Source organism: Telopea speciosissima, chromosome 5 (genome assembly GCF_018873765.1).
Source record: "Telopea speciosissima isolate NSW1024214 ecotype Mountain lineage chromosome 5, Tspe_v1, whole genome shotgun sequence".
NCBI lineage: Eukaryota > Viridiplantae > Streptophyta > Magnoliopsida > Proteales > Proteaceae > Telopea > Telopea speciosissima.
Window position 1 is genome coordinate 11,843,763 of NC_057920.1, and position 20,012 is coordinate 11,863,774.

At 38.8% G+C, this 20,012-nt stretch overlaps 2 protein-coding genes and 1 non-coding gene across 3 annotated transcripts in view; all 3 read left to right on the top strand.

Annotated features, from left to right (window-relative positions):
* Nucleotides 1-1,778: 1,778 nt before the first annotated feature.
* LOC122661174 (LOB domain-containing protein 36-like) lies at nucleotides 1,779-3,765 on the top strand. Its single transcript, XM_043856512.1, has 3 exons — nucleotides 1,779-1,867; nucleotides 1,992-2,090; nucleotides 2,941-3,765. Exon 3 carries the CDS (start codon nucleotides 2,953-2,955, stop codon nucleotides 3,763-3,765), a length of 813 nt encoding a protein of 270 aa, XP_043712447.1. The 5' UTR covers nucleotides 1,779-1,867; nucleotides 1,992-2,090; nucleotides 2,941-2,952.
* Nucleotides 3,766-9,451: 5,686 nt separating this feature from the next.
* TRNAV-UAC lies at nucleotides 9,452-9,524 on the top strand. Its single transcript has one exon. It is a non-coding gene; the product is annotated as a tRNA-Val (tRNA).
* Nucleotides 9,525-12,710: 3,186 nt separating this feature from the next.
* Nucleotides 12,711-20,012, top strand: part of LOC122662416 (50S ribosomal protein L25) — a 29,112-nt gene continuing 21,810 nt past the window's right edge. Inside the window, exons 1-2 of the mRNA XM_043858042.1 lie at nucleotides 12,711-13,198; nucleotides 13,306-13,435. Of these exons, the coding sequence (XP_043713977.1) occupies nucleotides 12,773-13,198; nucleotides 13,306-13,435 (556 nt within the window). The 5' untranslated portion in view covers nucleotides 12,711-12,772. The remainder of the gene's footprint in view (nucleotides 13,199-13,305; nucleotides 13,436-20,012) is intronic.

The window sequence follows — 20,012 nt, forward strand, 5'->3', positions numbered from 1 at the left end:
GTTGAAGAACTCATAATTTGGTATGTGGTGCTTTCTTAGCTACAATGTGTTCAGTTACCAAGAATCTAGTAACAATTATATATTGATCCTTGATGGATTCTAAACTCCAACTATCAACCTTTTACAAGAATAAAGGATTTATAGTCCAAATCTATCGTTATAAGTTTTTGTATCATGAAACTAATAGCCTGTGTTTGGTATGTATTCTAGGTCGATTTTGTATTCTCGGACAATAAAAATAAAAATAATTATTTTTATCGTCCGAGAATGCGAAATCAACCTAGAATGTATTCTAAGAATACATACCAAACACAGCTTAACTTTTCAAGATCCAACATTTATTTTTGTTGTTGGAAAGTATCGAAATTAAGTGAACTATCAAAGACTATTGTGCGAAAACTTGGGCCGTTTGGCAAGAGCTTGATTCATTGTGGATGTACCCGGATTATATTGTCGTATCCGGATTTGGGTGACTCTATCCTGCGGCTTCATGTATTGCCTGTAGTCTTCGTTGAAGATGTCATCTTGGATACAAGCAATCTTTTGTTCCAGTTTTGGGACGGCAAAGAGTGAGACCTTTAGCGGAGCCAGCCTTCCTTTCAAAGATATGAGTACACACAGATACCTTAGGTACGGGCTCAGGAGCGAAGGTTGGGTGCAATTCAAATGTGTAGCATTTTCAAGATGATGCCTACAAGGCAAGGACAAATTCGACACCTGAGAAGTGAGTAAATGATCATAAAAAGAGAACCTAAATACAAAGACACTGAATGCAATCTAACCATCGAACCATATGAATAACTGCAAATTTGAAGAGGAGATGATGTTGTGCCGACTGGTGTGACTCATCTATTCACTAAAATATAAAAGGGAAAATCTAGTTGTAACCACATTTGTATTCTACTATATAGAAGAATCATCTGGAAAATTGACCATTGGATATTTAGGGAATTGCCTAGTGCTAGCTTGGCCATGTTTACCTTCAAATAAATGCTCGTAATCAAAGAGTCTAAATATAAAGATACTGACTACGATCAAAGGTCGATCCATGTGAATAACTACAATATGGGGAGCAAATTAATGATATTGCACCAGCTGACGGTAATCATCTACTCACCGAAAAAATAAAAGGGAAAATCTAATTGTAATCATATTGATATTTAATCGCACATAAGAAATATGTACAAAATTGATCATTGGAAATTTGGAGAATTCCCTTGCTTTGTTGTCACATTAAACTTCAAATTTCAATCATTTACCCTTCCATCTAATGTCATATTTTCTCATGTATAGCCATGCATCCTCACAATAGTTCTATGCACTCTCATCTAGTCTCTTCTTTTTTTTTCTTTTTTTTCTTTTTTATTTTTTGGGCAACATGGAAATTTTTTATTAAACTAAAACTTGAAACTTGATAGTGAGTAGAAAGTAGAAACCTTGAAATCAATATTTTCACAAATTTTTCAATCCAACAGAACCGACACGTGGCAGAATCAAAATATCGTATCGGGTCTAGATTGTGACCAATGTGGTTGCCTATTACAGCTAGAGAAGCTCCCAATATAAAAATGACATTCTACTCTCGATGGTTAAAGACTTCGCTGCTCGTTTTTATCTGCCCTATTTTTTCAATTTTTTTTTTTCTTTTTTTACCCTATTCTTTTTCTCTCTTTTCATCTTCTTCTCTTTGGGATCCTGAAACTCGTTCCAAAAGAGTTTCAGAATCCGATCGAGAACGTTCGTTCCTTCGTTCGCTCGCTCGAAGTAGAGGTTTCAGGGAAGAGAAACCAAAGCGGCGAAAACCTTAGAATCTTCAATCGGAGAACGAAAGCAAGCAACCAAAGGTTTTTGTTATTTGAAACTTGCGGTATTGATCGATCCATCGATAACTTCTTCTATTCATCACGTGAATGATGTTATTGTTTGACATTTTTGGTTCGTCTGAACTTCCTTCTAGGGTTTAGTCTTTTATTTTTCTATTTCTTTTACAGATGTTGATGCTCGCTTCTCTAGAGATGATTTTGATAGAGTGAGAAAGAAGCTTCTAACTCTGATCTGGAGTTTTACAGGCTTAATCTAGGTTTTTGAAGGTGAGAGACCTGTCGTCACTGTTTTTCTTTTTTGTTTTTCCGGTTCTCTCTCTCTCTCTCTCTCTCTCTTTTTTTTCTTTTAATTACCTTTAATGTTCGTATGATCTCCCAAGTCTGAAACCGAAGATTTGAGATCGTTTCGATTATACATAAGGAAGATCTCAAACGATTGGAATGGAAATTTTCAGGTCCTTTTTCGTTTATTCATCCATTTATAGGATCCAAATCAAGAAAGATTCTCTGAGATAAAAGAGAAGATCAGATTTTCGATTTTATCTGTTTCTTCGCATCTTGATTAATTGTTCGCATCCGCAACCGCAACAGCACACCTTCTCTCGTCGCGAGAGAGAGAGAGAGAGAGAGAGAATAAATCTGTTTCCAGGTTGCTTAAGCGGTTAAGCCTCAGCGTTGCACCAAAGACGAGTACGAGAGAAGGAACGGCTTTGCGGTTCGAGTATTTCCCCCTCACCCCCTCCTCTTTTCGGTTACATTAAACAGTAAGCTATCACCAGTTAGTTATCTGACTTTGACCCCTTACTATCATTTTTCTGCTATTAGATTCTAGAGTGTTCTTCCTGCATTCGCTCACGTCTCTCTCCGGCGTATTTTAGTCGTTTGGAAAAAAGATACTAAATTACCCTAATAAGAAACTTTTAATGGCACACCTGTTTGCCAAAACCTCTATGAATCCAATAAAATCATAAACCAACTTTTCGGTTACATTTCTTTGCTTTATAAAAGAGGGCAAAGAAATACTGATTCTCTCTGTGATCATTTTTAGTTGTCAATCGTCACACGAAAATTTATTTATTGATTTTGTTGCTGAAATCTTCAACTCTAAATGTTACAGAAGTGAAGAGAAATGGCGTCGTCGTCGAATTCTCCGTGTGCAGCTTGCAAGTTCCTACGGCGGAAATGCACACAAGAATGCGTGTTCGCACCCTATTTTCCCCCAGATCAGCCGACAAAGTTTGCGAATGTGCATAAGGTTTTCGGCGCAAGTAATGTTGCCAAGCTGCTTAACGAGCTCAACCCAACACAAAGAGAGGATGCCGTGAACTCTTTAGCGTACGAGGCAGAAGCGAGGCTTCGCGATCCAGTTTATGGATGTGTGGGTCTTATCTCAGTTCTTCAACATAGGCTGAAACAAGTCCAGAACGATCTCACCAACGCAAAGAAGGAACTAGCAAACTATATTGGTCCATCTGCAATGCTTCCTTTGAGTCATCAACACCCACACCACCAGCTCCTGCACCCACACCCACACCACAACCCTTCTTCCAACACGGGACCCTACGGAATGTCCCCGGTGGGGTTGGGTATGCCAGCAGCACAGGCCCAGTTGTTAATGAGAGAGCAGCAACAACAGATGCTGGAAGCACAACATCTAGCCGCAGTTGTAGCTGCTAGAGAGCAACAAGAGATGATGAGAAGCTACGCCCAGCAACAACAACAGGAGGAGCTTGTCAGGTTTAATGGCGGCTTTGATGGGTCTACCGGGACTGCCATTGGGGGAGTTAGTGGTGGTTTTAATCAAATGACCGCAGCGTTACCTTCTTCCTTAGCTTTGGCTTCATTCGACAACCCGTTTCAGGTCCAGCAACCTCAACATGAACACCCGCAGCAGAGAGCAGGAAGCGATGAGATTAAGAGCAGCGTTGATCCGTCTTCTTAAGCTCCTCCGCTTGTCATTGCTTTTCCTTTGTTCTCGGTACGATCTCTCTCTTTTTTTGGATTAAGTCCTTGTATAATAGGGGGATTAGGGGATGGGGATAGGCGTCAAGGTGGTTTGAACTCATGATCTCTTGTTTGAGGGGTTGGTCTTTTGTCAACTGAGCTGACCCCTTGGGGTGGATCTCTCTCTTTTTCTCTCTCTATCTCTCTCACTCACACATACGGTTTTACACGTGTAACAAGTGTGCGTGCAAACGAAAATTTGGAATAACTGGACGTTGCATGTGTGCGTCGTTTCAATTTGGTTGACCGGAACGCCTCATAATGTTGCAGGTCAGAATATGATTTTTTTTGTTTAAATTAGTGAAACTTTCATTTATAATTACCCAAAAAAAAAAAAAAAAAAAACTTTCATTTATAAAAACATTTATACGAGTACTCCGTACATAACTAGAAGAAGAAATCGTGGATAACTTGTAGTATTTAAATTTATTTTAAAATGGAAATAAAAACTTCATTTGTTTTTCATTTTTGTTTCTTAAGATTTTGATATACAACGAAAGATACCAAAACGTTAACGCTAGGAGGAGGAGGTTTTGCAGTCAATGCTCAGAGGTTTCGTAGACAGGTGGTGATGGTGGTGATCTTGTTTTTTTGTTTGGTTCTTTTTTTGGCCCTTTTGATTGTCTTTCCTTTCTCTAATCTTATTAATGGTTGCCTGGCCATTATATGTAAAAATTTCGCAATCATCACGTTGGCAGGCACCACCTTGAAGCTTTGTCCCTTCTCTTATCCTATCTGGAGAAATAGAAATTAATATATTTTTTGGGATTTTGGTCTACTCTCCTTAATTAATTAATTAAGGCAAAGCCCTGTAAACACAACCTTCTTTAACTTTTCTTGAAAAGTCTCTCCTCAGATCCCTGTGGCTTAAGAAACTCTTTTTCAGCCAATCGAAAATGAGAAGGGAAAATTGATTTCTTCTTTGTGGATTTAACTTTTTGTGTTTTTTGGATTTAAGTGGATGCTTAATGCTTTTACTTTGGACAAATTGAAAATATGCTATACTGAAATTTTGTCTTGTATTTGAATGGTAGAAGACGATTTGATCTTCTTTCCCTCTTTCTCAATCTCTCTCTCTCTCTGGAACTGAATATGTTCTATACCAGAATTTTCTGTATAGTCCATTTCTTTTTCTTTAATATTCATGGTCTATTTCAAAGTCTCTGTATCTCATGGCATTTAAGAATCTGTTTGTTGTCACTAATACAGGTTTAACGGGGGCCCATATCCATAATCATCAAAAGACAAACGAAGAAATAAAAAGTGAAATCAACAAACGACCAGGAGGAGAAGAAGAAGAAAAAGAAGAGCTCGAATCATCTGATAAGAGGAGGAGGAGGAGGAAGAGGAAGAATGGGTGATGGTGTTTTCTGTTTTTTTTTTTTTAATTTTTATTGTTCTCGTGTTTCCTTCTCCTTGAAGTCAATGACAGCTATCTTTTTATTTTTCTTCCCCATCTTTTCATATATTATAGTATAAAACAACTTAAGTTGGTATATGGTAGGATTTTTTGGGTATAGCTTCCCAATCTACAAAAAAAACCCAGTTTTTTATTTTGTGCTTATTTTCATTCTTGCTCTTGAACTGCAAGTCTTTAGCAAGTAAAAGGGAAGTTCGAAGTACATATATATATTTATAGCAGAAACGCAGATGTATTGAGACTATCTCTTTCCTTTTTTATTTCGTTGCTTCTTTCTATGACCAATTGGTCAATGCAACTCCAATTAATACTATCTGATGACATGTGGTTTTGTGTTAGCAGGAGAATCAAAAAGAGAGAGAGAGAGAGAGAGAGAGAGAAAACCCTATAAAGCCTCCTGGTGTGATTTTGATTTATCTTTCTTTACATCTGAAATTGGGATTTCCCTTCTCATGGTGATGAAATGAAAAACATGAAGGGCAAGCAAGTAGTAATTATCAGCGATAAGTCACAAACCTGAATAGACAGGAGATCAGGAATATTTTCATTTCACTGTTTCACTTCAGAAAAGTAATTGAAAGGATGGGGGGAAGGGTATGATGTGATAGAACTTAGTCTTTACCATTACATATACAAACGTACACTGTGACTTGCAGTACTACTTGCCTGTCCTCCTGAGTCACTGACCCAGAGTCCCAGAGCATCATCGGCCACACCCCAACACCTCTGTGTGACCCCACACACTAGTCCTTAAAACAGAGAGTCTCCTACTCTCCTCTCCTCTCCTTGGGCATGGATTCTAGCAACTTTTTATTCAACACAGGTTTGTCAATTGGTCCCTCTCCCATTTTTTTAAAATAGTAAAAGACAGAAACACTATTCACTTCTGTACTCCACCCCTAGCCTACCCATGTGAGCTCTGTAATTTATTTTAAACACTTTACCCTAACTTCATTAATCCCCACCACCAGGTTTGACTGATCTGATCAATCTTCTCTCCTAAGACCATGGATTTCAATTTCATTACAGTAGTAATATGTTATTAATAGTTTAAGCTTCATTCTCAAGATTTTTTTTTGTTTTTTGTTTTCTATTCTATCCATTTCTTGACATCCAAACACACAGCCTTTAATGATTTGAAAGTTGAGTTGAGATGAGATAGATCATAAGGGTGTGTGGATTGGAAATGAGAGCCTTTTCGTCTCAATTTTTTTAAAGGTTTATGGGGACCATGAGAACAGAAGAAGCCATAGGAGAGAGAGTAGAGAGAGATATGGGTTGATTACTTTTTGGAGAAGATGCTGAAATTTATAAAGTGTGTGTGTGTGTGTGTGGGGTGGGGTTTCTGGAGTTGTATGAGTGTGTAGTCCATCAAGAGGAGAGTTAACTGGGAAAGTGTTTTCCCAAATGACTTTCTGGACACGGATTCCCACAAGGCTGAGAATAGAAAATCAACAATGGCAGGAACTAGGAAGTCAAATCAAATTGCTTTTGATTTGCACATCCGTATTCTGATCACTTTTGATCTGTGGAAAAATATAAAATTATTTTTATTTTTCTAAGGAGAAAGATAAAGAAATAAAATTTGTTATTTTGCGTAGGTGATATATCAACCAAATCCAATGTCAGGTATCTGTGGAGACAAAAAGGAAGAACTTATGACTCCTGGAAGCCCCACTTTCTGACATTTTTGGAAGCTTCTTAACGTTTCAATTTGTGTGTGTGCTTCTTTCTTTTCCCATGGCTTCATGCTTCATTGCTTCATACCTGAATCAGGGTTTGAAAGAGCAAAATTAGGATCAGAATAATCAACCATAATTGGATAAATTCTATCCTATTCTTAAAAATGCAGCACAGATTTACATATTGGTTGGAATCGGAATAGTTCGGAATCGGGATCGGACATCAATTCTGATCTGTGCCAATTGATCCAATCAATCTGAATCAAGAGTTTTAAAACCCTAACTGGAGGTGTGGTATGCAAAGTAATCAAGTTATCATAAGGGTTCGCCCTCTCTAGTCTTTCAGTGAAAATTTCTTGTTGTGGGGTGTTATTTTTTTAATTCCATTTTTTCTTCACCCATGGTGACGAAAGAATCCATTCACCATGAGATTTTTTATTTTTTTTTGGATCAAGAGGAAATGTCATTCAAAATTTACCATGGGGAAAATCCTAGAGGGAAAGTAAAGTGGTATTTACAATAAATTAAGAGTAAATCTCAGTGTAACCAAGCATGATTACTTTAAGATGTCATCTTTCCACAAGGTTTTTATTTATTTATTTGGTAAACTTACTTACCACATGATTCATATATAAGACAAATGATCATTATGATAGTTGATATCATCAACTGATATAAGAATTTTTATTTAATTATTAATGTTTTTTTTATAGAATAAAAAGGACTCCCCTATTGTACGAAGTATGACAAAGTGTAACAAACTATGGTTACATTGAGCATGACCCATTAATTTAAATTTATTTTTACTACTATAAGATTTATAAATATGAATTACTAAATGAATTAGATAGCTGTGTCACATACGACCAAATCCCAAGTTGATTGTGGATAATGGTATGAAAAAAATGAAACGAATTGTTAATGATTTATTAAATAGTTCATTACTTGGATCTTAAGGATAATGGTTTCTTGTGTATCTTTGAAGATCTCAAATAAGATAAAAATAAGAAAAAAAATTAGTTGAATACTCATTTTGATAGGGGTAGGCGACGAATCCTTATCCCCTCCAATTCGTTGCCCCTTCCAAATCCTCTAATTCCTCACATGGGGGTGGAAATGATCACCCTACCTCCCGCCCGAAAACACTGCCCAAGGTAGGATCCATTCCCCTTATTGAAGGAATTGAAGGAATTGGAGGTGTTCACGAATTGGAGCTGATAATTATTCTGCCACATGCAAGTTATAACTTCCAGATAGCATCATATTTGGTACTCAAATTTTAGGCTCAGTTAGAGCTCACCAAAACCTATTCATGTGAATAATTTCAATATAAATGGATTCCTATAAATAAAAAAAATCATGGTCAAAGTTAGACTGAAAAAGGAAAGTGGATTAAGGGAAAACCCTAGAGATATATAGTGGACTAATATGGTAGGTGACCATCCATATCTACCCAACGGCCTCACCTTTGAAATCATTAATCAGTGGTAGAGACATTTTCTTTTTGTTTTTATTGGTCATTTATATTGGTTAATTGTAATTAAACTTCATAGCTTAGTTTGGTAAATAATACCTTTGTTTGAGTAACCAGCTAATATAATGCGAGTTTTAGGTATGGGTTTGGTATTGATTTTATCGGTCAATACATATCGGTACGTATCGTCCTATCTGATACATGTCAATAAGCAATCCTAGAAAAATACCCTTAGTCCAAAGATATGGTATCCATATCTTTAAGGGTAAAATCGTTCGATCGTTGATACAAACGATATTGTTCATGGTATCGGTTCCAATACTGATACTACCGATACTAAACAATAATATATACATAAAACCATGGGTAGAACTATCCAACACCAAATCAAGTGGTAATCCCTTTCGCCCAACATGTATGGGGACAAAGATGAAATTCATCTGTCCAAGAGTCCAATCATAGGGTTACATAGAGGTTGGATTTTGGTTTATGCACGCGTGCATGCATGGTTTTTGCCATGCATGAGATGATGTTTCAATATGGGACTATTGCTCCATGGTACTTTATTATTTTCTCTCTCATCGTTTGATTATGATCACTATGTGAATGATACTGTTCTCTGCACCACTATTGGTGTAGCGTGTAGATTCTCCACCCCCCCCCCCACACTCCCACTATCATGGGAAACTCTCTCCTATACCTTAATTAACTACTAGGTTTGAAAGTCGTTAATATATCCTTTGCTCCTCATTCTCTTAACAAGGTGAATAACTTTAGCTTCTCTTTGTTATAAGAACTTTGAGTTGCATTTGATATGCATTCTTGGAATAGATTATAGGTCTATAGTGCATTGAAGCAAGCAAATAGAGAAGAATTGAGTTTCATAACTTTAACCCGAAATGGATTACAGAGTCTGTATAAAATAGTCAAAGACTTGAGGTAATGAAATTGGATTGCTGATTCATACATGACCCCTTCTGGCTGAATTAGAATCCATGGAGACAATGTTGATTAAATAATTGAAGTAAAGAAAACAAATGTATAACAAGATGCTGTGGTGTAGTGGTTATCACGTTAGTCTTACACACTAAAGGTCTCCAGTTCGATCCTGGGCAGCATCAAATATTTTTTTTTACTGATAGACGAGTTGAGCTCGTCTCCAAGGAGCATCCAGCCATGTGTGCAGCACAGCCCCACCCTTGGATGCTCCTGGGCGCAGAGCTCCCTGGAGAGGAGTCGGATCCCCGATTGACACCCTCACTCATGTTGATTAACAATCAGCCACCAAAACAGTGTCCATCTTCCTCCAGCCTTCAGCAATGGTTGAACAGTACTATCAAAGTTATTTTTTAGTCCCCCCTTGGAAGAGGTAGAGAATGAAGAAGACCTCCATCAAGGTCATTTTTTGGGCAACTCAAGACAAGCTTTTCCTAAACTGGGCCAGGTTTACAGTCCATGCAGGGCATGGTTGGGTTAGGTTGTGTTGAGCTGCGCAAGAGTTGAGACCCATGCTCGAGCTGGCCCATCACGACTATGGATCCTTGTTGGTAATGTCCAATAAGTACAGAGCAAATGTTTGTTGGGAGAAAACCTAAAACATCCCAACCCTAAACCAATGGAGCCCCTTCTCTGACATTATGGGAAATTTTTTCTAACTTCAAAAACCTAAAACATCCCGACCTCCACCCCTTCTCTCTCTCTCTCTAAAATATCTCGGTGGTGGAATTGGTAGAGGTGGAGGAGTTGGAGGTGGTGTTGGAGGTGGGGCTTCAAGGTGGTGATGGTGTTAACGGTGGTGGTGGTATTAGGTATCTACATTGTAAAAGAAGATGATGATATGGGGAAGATGAGGGCATTTTGGTCTTTTCAAATTTTAGCAAATAGGTCAGGGCAATTAGGTTTTTTCAAGTTTTAGAAAAGATAGAAGAAAGGGTCGTTTGGTCATTTTATAGCATTTAATGTTTGGCATGGACTTGAATGGCTTTAAGGGGGTAAAGCAGGGGTGGTACGTGGAATTTTCAAGGGTGGTACGTGGACTTATCATAACCTTAGGGGCTACGAGGAATATTGGGTGCATTTTAGAGAGGTACGCATATTTAACCCAAAAATATGAGGATGAAAATTCTAACATGGTGTAGCTATTTGTGGTGATGGTTCTCAATACTTGACAAACTAACTAATGAAGTGAGATGGGGCTTCCAATTTGATTTAATGAACCCTGCGTCTGGCTTTTTTTTTTTACTGAAAAAAAATGAAACATTAAGAAAAGCTTTCAAAGAAAGCTTTGTTCCCATGTGAAATTAAGACAACCCTGGGGTAGCTCAATTGGTAAGGGTCCAAGATCAAGGAAGAAGAGGTTCTGAGTACAAATCTTCTCCACCCTTGGGGCCAACTGCAAAGTAATTTTATGGTTTCCATTGGTCCCAATCTTTCTTGGTCCTTGTCGGTTTGGATCTCACATGGACCCTGAGTTTATCCAATCTACTCATAAAAAACCTACCACCTCATCCATGTGAAATAAAAGATGTTGTTGCTGCTGAGCAGCCTCTTGGTGACGTGTGCAATCTGCAAGGGGAGAAAGGACAAAGAAGAGACTCGGAGAGGTTCTGAGTACAAATCTTCTCCACCCTTGGGGCCAACTGCAAAGTAATTTTATGGTTTCCATTGGTCCCAATCTTTCTTGGCCCTTGTCGGTTTGGATCTCACATGGACCCCGAGTTTATCCAATCTACTCATAAAAAACCTACCACCTCATCCATGTGTAATAAAAGATGTTGTTGCTGCTGAACAGCCTCCTGGTGACGTGTGCAATCTGCAAGGGGAGAAAGGACTAAGAAGAGACTCGGAGCGGACTCCGAGGGGGGACTCTCCGATGCCTAAGTCAGTCCGGTGCACGAATGAGTTAATTAGAGGGGTACAGAGAGAGTAAAAATGTCAAGATTCTCTTACCTGGGTTCCTCTTTGTGCTTTTCTACCTGGAGTGGTTATCGAGGTAGTTGACAATCTCCATGCTTCCCATCTTTTGACACGTAGCAATAATGGGGTAGTTACTCGCTCCATTGAGGGGTGACGTCTCCCAGTGGACAGCAGTATCTTCTCCTGTAGATGCCAATTCTAATTGCTTCCTGAATTGTGCATGATGTCAGCTATTTTCCCCCCAAGGCAAGTCTTGTCGCCATGTGTAGTCCTGTTGTTCTCGGGGCCTTCTTGGCAAGGCCGTGCCACGTGTTTGTTGTTTATCGGATGGCTATTTTTTGGCGTATTAGATTTCGTTCATGTTGATGTCCTATATGCATTCTCATTGGCTTCTGGTGCAAGGGCCACACAGCTTGGTAGTGAAGAGGTGCATCCAAACTGTTGTGTGATCGTATTCTTTTAAAACTTAAAGAATTTTTTTTATAAATAGTCATATGATCAGCTATGATGTATGGTGCAGAATGTTGGATTGTTAAGAAACATCATATAGATAAACTCGGTGTAATGAAGATGAGGATGTTGAGATGGATGAGTGACAAAACTAAGAAGGATAAAGTAAGGAATAATCATATTAGAGTTGATTTGGGAGTAGGTTTGATAAGCTATGAGAATGTCGTTTGAGGTGGCATGGCCACGTTCAATGGAGGCCTTTGGATGCTCCAATATGGAAGAGTGGTTTGATTCAAATTGAAAGGGACTAAAAGAGTCAGGGGCAAACCTAAAATGACCATGCATACCTTAGGCCTTGTATCAAGTATGATTTCTAATAGAGCTGATTAGAAGGCAAAGTTCCATGCAGCTGCCCCCATTTAGTTGGAATAAGACTGAGTTGTTGTAGTTGTAATTGTAGTTTTTCTCTCTTTAAAAAAATTAACTGGAGAGGGATCTCTACACTACCTCAGTATAGTTTCGGGCGAACGATGAACCCCGTTTGGAATCACCCCAAAAGGGGGAAGGACACTTATGATATCACCTCCTCACATGAACAGTGATATGCGAGGGAGTGTGCAATTTCATTTTTGAGCTGGTGTTGTATAAAACTTTTACCCAAAATTAATATTCATCTTATGCTTGGAGAGGACCCAGATCCTCTCCGATGCGCATCTGATGGTTGGGGATGCGTGGCCAGGTGCTCCTATCAGTTAGATGTGGCTTAAAGAGTCATTTCCCATAATAATAATAATAATAATAATAAATAAAACCCTAACCTAGAAACTTTCAGGCTTTTAATGTGTAAAATTTGCCCATAGCCGAAATGACCCAGCCGCGACCAAACTGTGGCCCATGTCTACAGTCGATTGGGGCGTCCAGCCCAGCCCAGCCCATAGTAGGCCATAACAAAACTGGTGCTGCCCTGTAGACTGAGCAGAGGAGACTAGCAGAGAAGTAGGAAATGGCGAGGTGGTGGAACGGCGCCGCAGGTGGGCTGAGCAGGGCAGTTGCGTTGGTGAAGCCTAGGGCTTCATCATCATCATCATCTGCAACTGCATCGTACCATACCATACAGGCAATACCAAGAGATTACACAGGTAGCAGAATGTCCGCCAGGGACAGAGCCCAAGGCAGGATCCCTGCCGTCATCTTCGCCCAGCAATTCCAAGAACTCGACCCTAATAGCAGTACCAGTAGTGGCAATGACAGTAGAATTAGCACGACAGTGTCAAGGAAGCATCTCATCACCACTGAAAGGAAACAAATTTATTCCATACTCAAGTCCGTAGAACCTCTATTCTTCTGCTCTACCACGTTTCAGCTCCAAATTCGTGCAGGTGCCGGCTCCTCTCACCTCCTCGAGTCCGGAACAGTCCTTCCTATAAAGGTAATGCACGCATGATTAAAATCTTATGTTTAATTTCTGTCATTTTTGTTTGGGAGGAGAGTAAGGGAGTTTGATTCATCGATCGATCGATTATTCGTCTGTTGCAGATTCATAAGGATCCCGACACCGGGAAAATCCTAAACCTGGTTTTTGCTTGGGCTCAGAGTGGTTCAGAGTTGAAGGTCGATGTGCCAATCGTTTTTGAGGGAGAGGATCGTTGCCCTGGGATCTTGAAAGGTCAGTTCGACTCTCCCTTTCTGTAATCTACTAGTTCTAAATATAGTCTCTTATACTGGTTTGTTATTTGTTGCGTAACTTGAGTTTATATAGGGAGAACTAGAGTTTAAACAAACAAAAATTGGTACGCTACTCATTGGATAATTGCTTGGCTTTTGAGAATACTTTATTAGAATCGATAGTTTTGGGGAAAAAGAACTCAATTGAGATTTTTGAAGTGCAGGAGTAGTGTTCCCCATCCCCCTCACCCCTCCAAATGGAACATCACTCCCACTTGTTATTTGGTGTCACTTTCAGAATCCACACTCAAAATATCACGTGATCTTCTGAATGAACTTAACATGTCTTAATGTAATTCTAGACCGCTGAATTACCAACTAGAACCAATAATCAGGATCTGCTAAGGGTAGGAGGAATCAGCTAGGTCAAATAAGTGGGATTTTGAAAATTAGGGTTAGGATTAAATGGAATCTAGGGTTTGATGTCAAGGTTAGGTTAAGTTAGTGAAGGAAAGTCTTCCAATGAAGGTTCTGAGATGTTTTATGGAGGTTGAGTATGTAAACAAAGATGGTTTTTGAAAATTGAGGTTTGGGTTTTTGGGATAATGGAAGAAGAAGAGATCTAGGGTTTAGAGTTAGTATTAAGGGCAGGGGTTCAGGTCGAGTTCTCCTAGGGATGTGAGGGCTGCTCGATCCAAGTTTGGTTGGATTCTGATGGCTGGATTGACCTAGACAGAATTTAGGGTATGGGGAATGAAGTTCGAGTATGGGGAATGGTTAGGGTTTGGTTTAGAGGATTAAGAGAAGAAGGGTTTGGGGATGGGGATATGAACTTACTTGTGAGCTTAGCTGCTTAGGGTTCCTTGAACTTTGATGCAGAAAACCAGCAACTGAAATTCAAACTTCAAACTTTCGGCTATGGCAGAATTGAAACAACTTGAATGCTTAATTGCAGATCGAAGGGAGAGAGGCAGTGAAGGCTATCTCAGCCTGGGTATCTCACCCTCACAGCCTATCTCAGGACAGTGGTAATTGCAAAGTAATTTCTTATTCATTAAATCGTGGGAGGGCTCTCAAGAGCTCTTACATATATATAGCCTTATGGCTGGACAGAATTCAAACTCTAATGATGACTCAAAACTTAACTAGGACTCATAACTGAACTAGGAATACTAACTAGGACTTCTAACTAGGATTCAAACTTGCACTAGGAATCCCAATTAGAATTACAATTCAAATAAAGATTAACTAGAAAAAAAAAACTCTTCAGCCCACGATGTTAACTGCTGATGTAGAGATTCCCCTACACCTACCCGATGGCTACTCATGCTGGTGTAGGGAAGAATCCCTACACCTGCGGCTGGTTTTAGACAGCTAATTTACATCATGTCTACCACTTCTGCTTACATTGTCTTGCTTGCTATAGAACAAGATTACACTTATACATGTTGACACAACTATGGATGCCATAAATGCATTCTCTCAGGTTGATACCTCTATGAATCGTGCTCCATAAATTTATCCCTTGTCCGTTTTTCAAAAGGACCTACAATGCTTGGATGTTTCTTTGACTCACAAAAATCCTTCTTGTCCTTCAAAATCAGAAAATGAATCCTCTGGTCTGGCATTTGGGAATAATGATATCCTCTTCTCCCATGTCTAGCTATACGATAAACAGAATATTATTTCTGTTCAGAGATTGTTGGATTACTGTCATACAAGCTCTCTTTTTTAAAGTTCAAGGTCAAGGTAGTTTATTAAATTCTCGCATGTATTAACTCATAATTTTTATTTTCCTGCAACTTGCTATAAATTTTGGTTCCATTTATTTCACAGGCTTCGTTTGTTTCAGTGAAAATTTTTACATTGTGAAATATTTTCAAATGTTTGTTTCCAAGAGTTAAAATGCAGAGTGAAATATCACTGGAAATTTTGCAAGCCCTAATTTGAAATCAAAGGAGTTGCCAGTAAAGCCGGAACAAGAGCCATCATCTTCAGTTCTAGATTAAAATATAATGCCTTACAGGAAAAACATCGAACACGTAACGTGCAGAGAGAGATATAGACACAGTAATGGGTGAGAGGATTGAGGAGGCATGGGTGGCCCCATCTGCTCTAAACCGCAAAGCACAAACACACACACACAGAGCTTGCGGAAGCAGGAGGTGGAGCATAAGAGATTGGAAAAGCAAAAGGAATGTTGCAGATGTGGGAAAGGGTACTGCATAGGCACAACCGGAATAAGTGCAGAAGATGGGTTAGGGCTCCAACTCAGTTTTGATGCTTGATTTACATATTATTGTTCTCCTTCATCGGTAGCTTTAGCTTATTTGCAGATCTATTTAGATCTACTTGTTTAGTCTCAACCGAGTCCTGATCTTGGACTCTCGATTGATACTCTTGGACCTCCAACAACATCTTCTCAAACATTGAACTAGTCCTCATAGAGTCATAGGAACATCGCCGTTCACATAGCCTCCATTCCTTCCTCCTTTGGCAATCCCCTTCTTCTGCTATTTCTCCTCTCTCTTCTTCCTCACCTCTTAATGTCATAATGCCTGAGTCTTCCGTGTCCTTTGCGGATCCAAAGCCTTTCCTTCAATCTATACTTCCTTCTTTTCCCCAAAGACTGCGCCGAAGAGCAGAGGCATGCTAAATTTGAGATCCTCTTTGGTTTCACTAGATTTCTTGTCGACTGCAGAGGAAGACACTGATTTCTGTCGAATCCTCAAAGATTTCTCCGATTTCCTGAAACACCCACCCAATGAAAATCCCAAACTCAGCTCAATATCATTTTCTTCCACCATTATCTCACAAGCAGTTGCCATTAAATTGAACTTAGAGCAACATTGCTGGAGACCCTGTGAGGGGAGACATGGGAAGTGGGGTTGGGACAAGGAAGATAACCAGCGCGATCTATGAGTTGCAATGCCAGAGCATTTCCCGACGAATGCGTCGAGCAATTCTTGATGAGTACTGCTCCACAATGCCCTGACTCAAGGACCATTAAATATGTCGAGCGATTCGCGATAAACATCTACCTAAAATATTGTGTAAAATTTGTCAAGTTTTTTTCCGGTGAATGCATTGGTTTTGGTAAAAAAAACCCGCAATAAAAATTTTCCACATAACAAAACAAATGGCGGAAAATCTAATTTACAGTAAAATTTGTTTTACCGATTACTTTAGGCTGAAACAAATGGAGCTATTGTAAAATGTAAAATATTTTTCCGGAAAACTGTTATTATTTAAAAAATTTATTTCATATTTTGGTGTCCAATTCCGCCATCATCTCACAAGCAGTTGCCATTAAATAGAACTTAGAGTTTCCAGCTAGAGCTCTATGACCTATCCAATGGGCAAGGTCGGTTAGAGAGAAAGAGTACTAGTAGCGCCAGCGCCATTGCCAAAGCAATTCCCAATGAATGTGTCTAGCAATTCACGATGGATGAGTACTGCTTCACAGTGCCTTGACTCAAGGAATTGAATGTGTCGAGTAATTATTTTGTATTGGTTCTAACAAATCTCATTAAATATTTTGTGTTTGAGTCTTTGGTAACAATGAAGGGGCAAAAACTTCAACTGTAAAGCTTTTAATGGGGCCCCAGTAAGTAGGGGTCCAAGTTCCACCAGTTGTCGCCGATTACTTCAGCATACATATAATCTTCTTGCAACCGATCTGATTTTTTAATTTTGGCCTTCTCATCACATGGTAAACATATAGGAAAAACCTCCTTCTGATCTCCATTATGTATAGGAATATCACAGTCGTCAAATTCTATGCTAATTATTGGTATAAGGTCCCACATAATGAAAAGGATTGCTTCAATATTATGGGGCCCATCGGTAGTAATGGAGGCCAATTTTTTAATGTTATTATTACTATTATTATCATTGTTGTTGTTTTCCATTAACTATAAGGGGCTTACCTGTAATTACAAAAAAAGGTAAAAAAAGAAGAGCTAAATGCGAATAAACCGAGCAAAAAAGTATGGATAACGTTGGTCAAGATGGACAAGACGGTACTGATGGTCCTACTTGTCTCATGTCAAATTTCTTGATTTGGGTGTTTGTAACAAAGATGGAAGAAATTCTTGTGAATTCTAGTGAAGTACGGAAGGGGGAAAAGAAGAAAGAAGGAGGAAATCAATTGGTTAGAAGGAAGTGGATTCTTAGATAGGATATATTGGATATTGAAAATTCCAGTTAATGACCAAGACAAATGAAGCACTACTACTTTTCAATTGGTTGTGGCAACTTATGGTGGAAATAGCAACATCTTGGAGGGAAGTTATTGCTTGTGTATGGCATTGAGGCTTGAATGTGGGATTCAAACCGAGCAAGTACCATCGAATGGGGTTTTGTGTATGGGAGATATACTGAAACAATATGAGTACCTCTCCTCCAAAACAAGGTGGGAAGATGGTCTAATTTTTGGGGGATAATTAGTTCATAGTTGTCAAGGTGTCGCCTAGGCATCCAGGCTCTTTCTTGGGTCCAAGGCGACAACACGCCTTGTTGAAACTTTACAAGTTTACGCTGATTTATGTTTATTGTTTTATTTTTTTAATGAATATGCTTATATTATATCCTATGCTTAGTTTATTATATGTTGCTTTAATCATATTAGGTCATTACTAGCATAATTATATCATATTTCATTGATATAAATTCTATGTTGCATATAAGCATATTTATATAAAATTATCATGGCTATATTATATTATATTATATATTGTCATATATTGCACGCCCAGGTGGGCGCCTTGTCACCTAGGTACCCTTCCAACGTCTTGGGTTGCCTAGTCGCTGTGGCAACCTATAAATTGGTTGAAAATCAGAAGCATGTGAAACAGGAAGTGATCATTGACTTGAGATTGGAGTGATACAATAGCCTGGAACCATGATTTAGAAGAAATCTTCTGGACATGACAGTTGTGAGTTTTCAGCACTTCCTACAGATTTTGTGGTGATATTTTGGATCCAGGTAATGGGGACTCAACTATGGAAGGGTGGATATGGGGGCTGGTCTTGCCTTCTTAGTTAGGACATACTCTTAAGTCCCCGTCAAGGGATTTTAGTGAATATTCATATGTACATGTACCACGGGCATGTAACTCAATGGCCGCAGATGCCCTCCCAAGTCAATGTGTTTTTATATGTATAATACATAATCTGTGTGCATTGTGGTTTCAATTTTCAAAAATAAAGGTGATATTCAGAGCTGCAATAACTTTAGAGGCATAAAACTAATGAATCATACCATGAAATTATGGGAGAGGGTTATTGAAACCCACCTGAGACAAGAAACTACTATTACGGAGAATCAATTTGGTTTTATGCCAGGAAGATCCACGGTAGAAGCTTTTTGTTGATAAGACAAAAGCAGGGATTAACGTCAAGTTGTAGTTATGTAGAGATTGCAATTTGCAAGAAGGATCTTCATATGGTCTTTATTAACCTAGAAAAGCTTATTACATTCCCTAGAGAGTTAATCTGGCAAATACTAGAGAAGAGAAGTGTTTCAAGTAAATATGTGGACATAATTAAAGAAATGTATGATGGTGTGGTGACTAATGTAAGAACTGTGGGGAGTCGAGGCAATGAATTCCCAATTACAATTGGTGTCAACGATCAACTTTAAGCCTTTATTTGTTTGCACTTATCATTGATGATTTAACACAAGACATTCAAGATGAGGTTCCTTAGTGTATGCTTTTTGTTGATGGTATTGTTTTGGTGGATGAGACAAAAGCAGGGATTAACGCCAAGTGGGAGTTATAGAGATCCAACTTTGGATTAACACCAAGTTGGAGTTATAGAGATCAACTTTGGAATCAAAAGGTTTTAAGATAAGTAGAATGAAGATGAATTATATGGTGTGTGTAACTTTAGTTACATTAGGACAGAAAAGGAGGTGGTGAAAATTGATGAGAGGGAGATTCCACAAGTGAATATTGTAGGTATTTGGGCTCAATCATAAATAAAGAAGGTGTTATAGAGGATGATTTTTCACTGAGAATTAAAATAAGATGGATGAAGTAGAGAGATGCGTTTGGAGTATTGTGTGAACGATGTATTCCTTTAAAACTTAAAAATAAAATTTTTATAGGACAGTCATACTACCAGCTATGATGTATGGTGCAGAATGTTGGGAAATTAAGAAGCATCATATAGATAAAACTCAGTGTAGCGGAGATGAGGATGTTGAGATGGATGAGTGGCAAAACTAGGAAGAATAAAGTAAGGAATGATCATATTAGAGCTGATTTTGGAGTAGCTCCGATACATGATAAACTATGAGACAATCGTTGGAGGTGGCATGGCCATGTTCAACGGAGGCCTTTGGATTCTACAATACGGAGGAATGATTTGATTCCGATTGAAGGAACTAAAAGAGCCAGGGGCTGACCTAAAACTACCCCTAGGAGAAGTGGTGAGGAAAGACATGCATAGCTTAGACCTTGGATCAAGTATGACCTCGAATAGAGCTGATTGGAGGGTAAGGATCCATGTAGCCAACCCCATTTAGTTGGGATAAGGCTGAGTTGTTGTAAATTGTAATACATAATGTTACG

Excerpts from the sequence above, each read along its gene's own strand:
- LOC122661174 (XM_043856512.1), top strand. The coding sequence starts at position 2,953 with ATGGCGTCGTCGTCGAATTCTCCGTGTGCAGCTTGCAAGTTCCTACGG.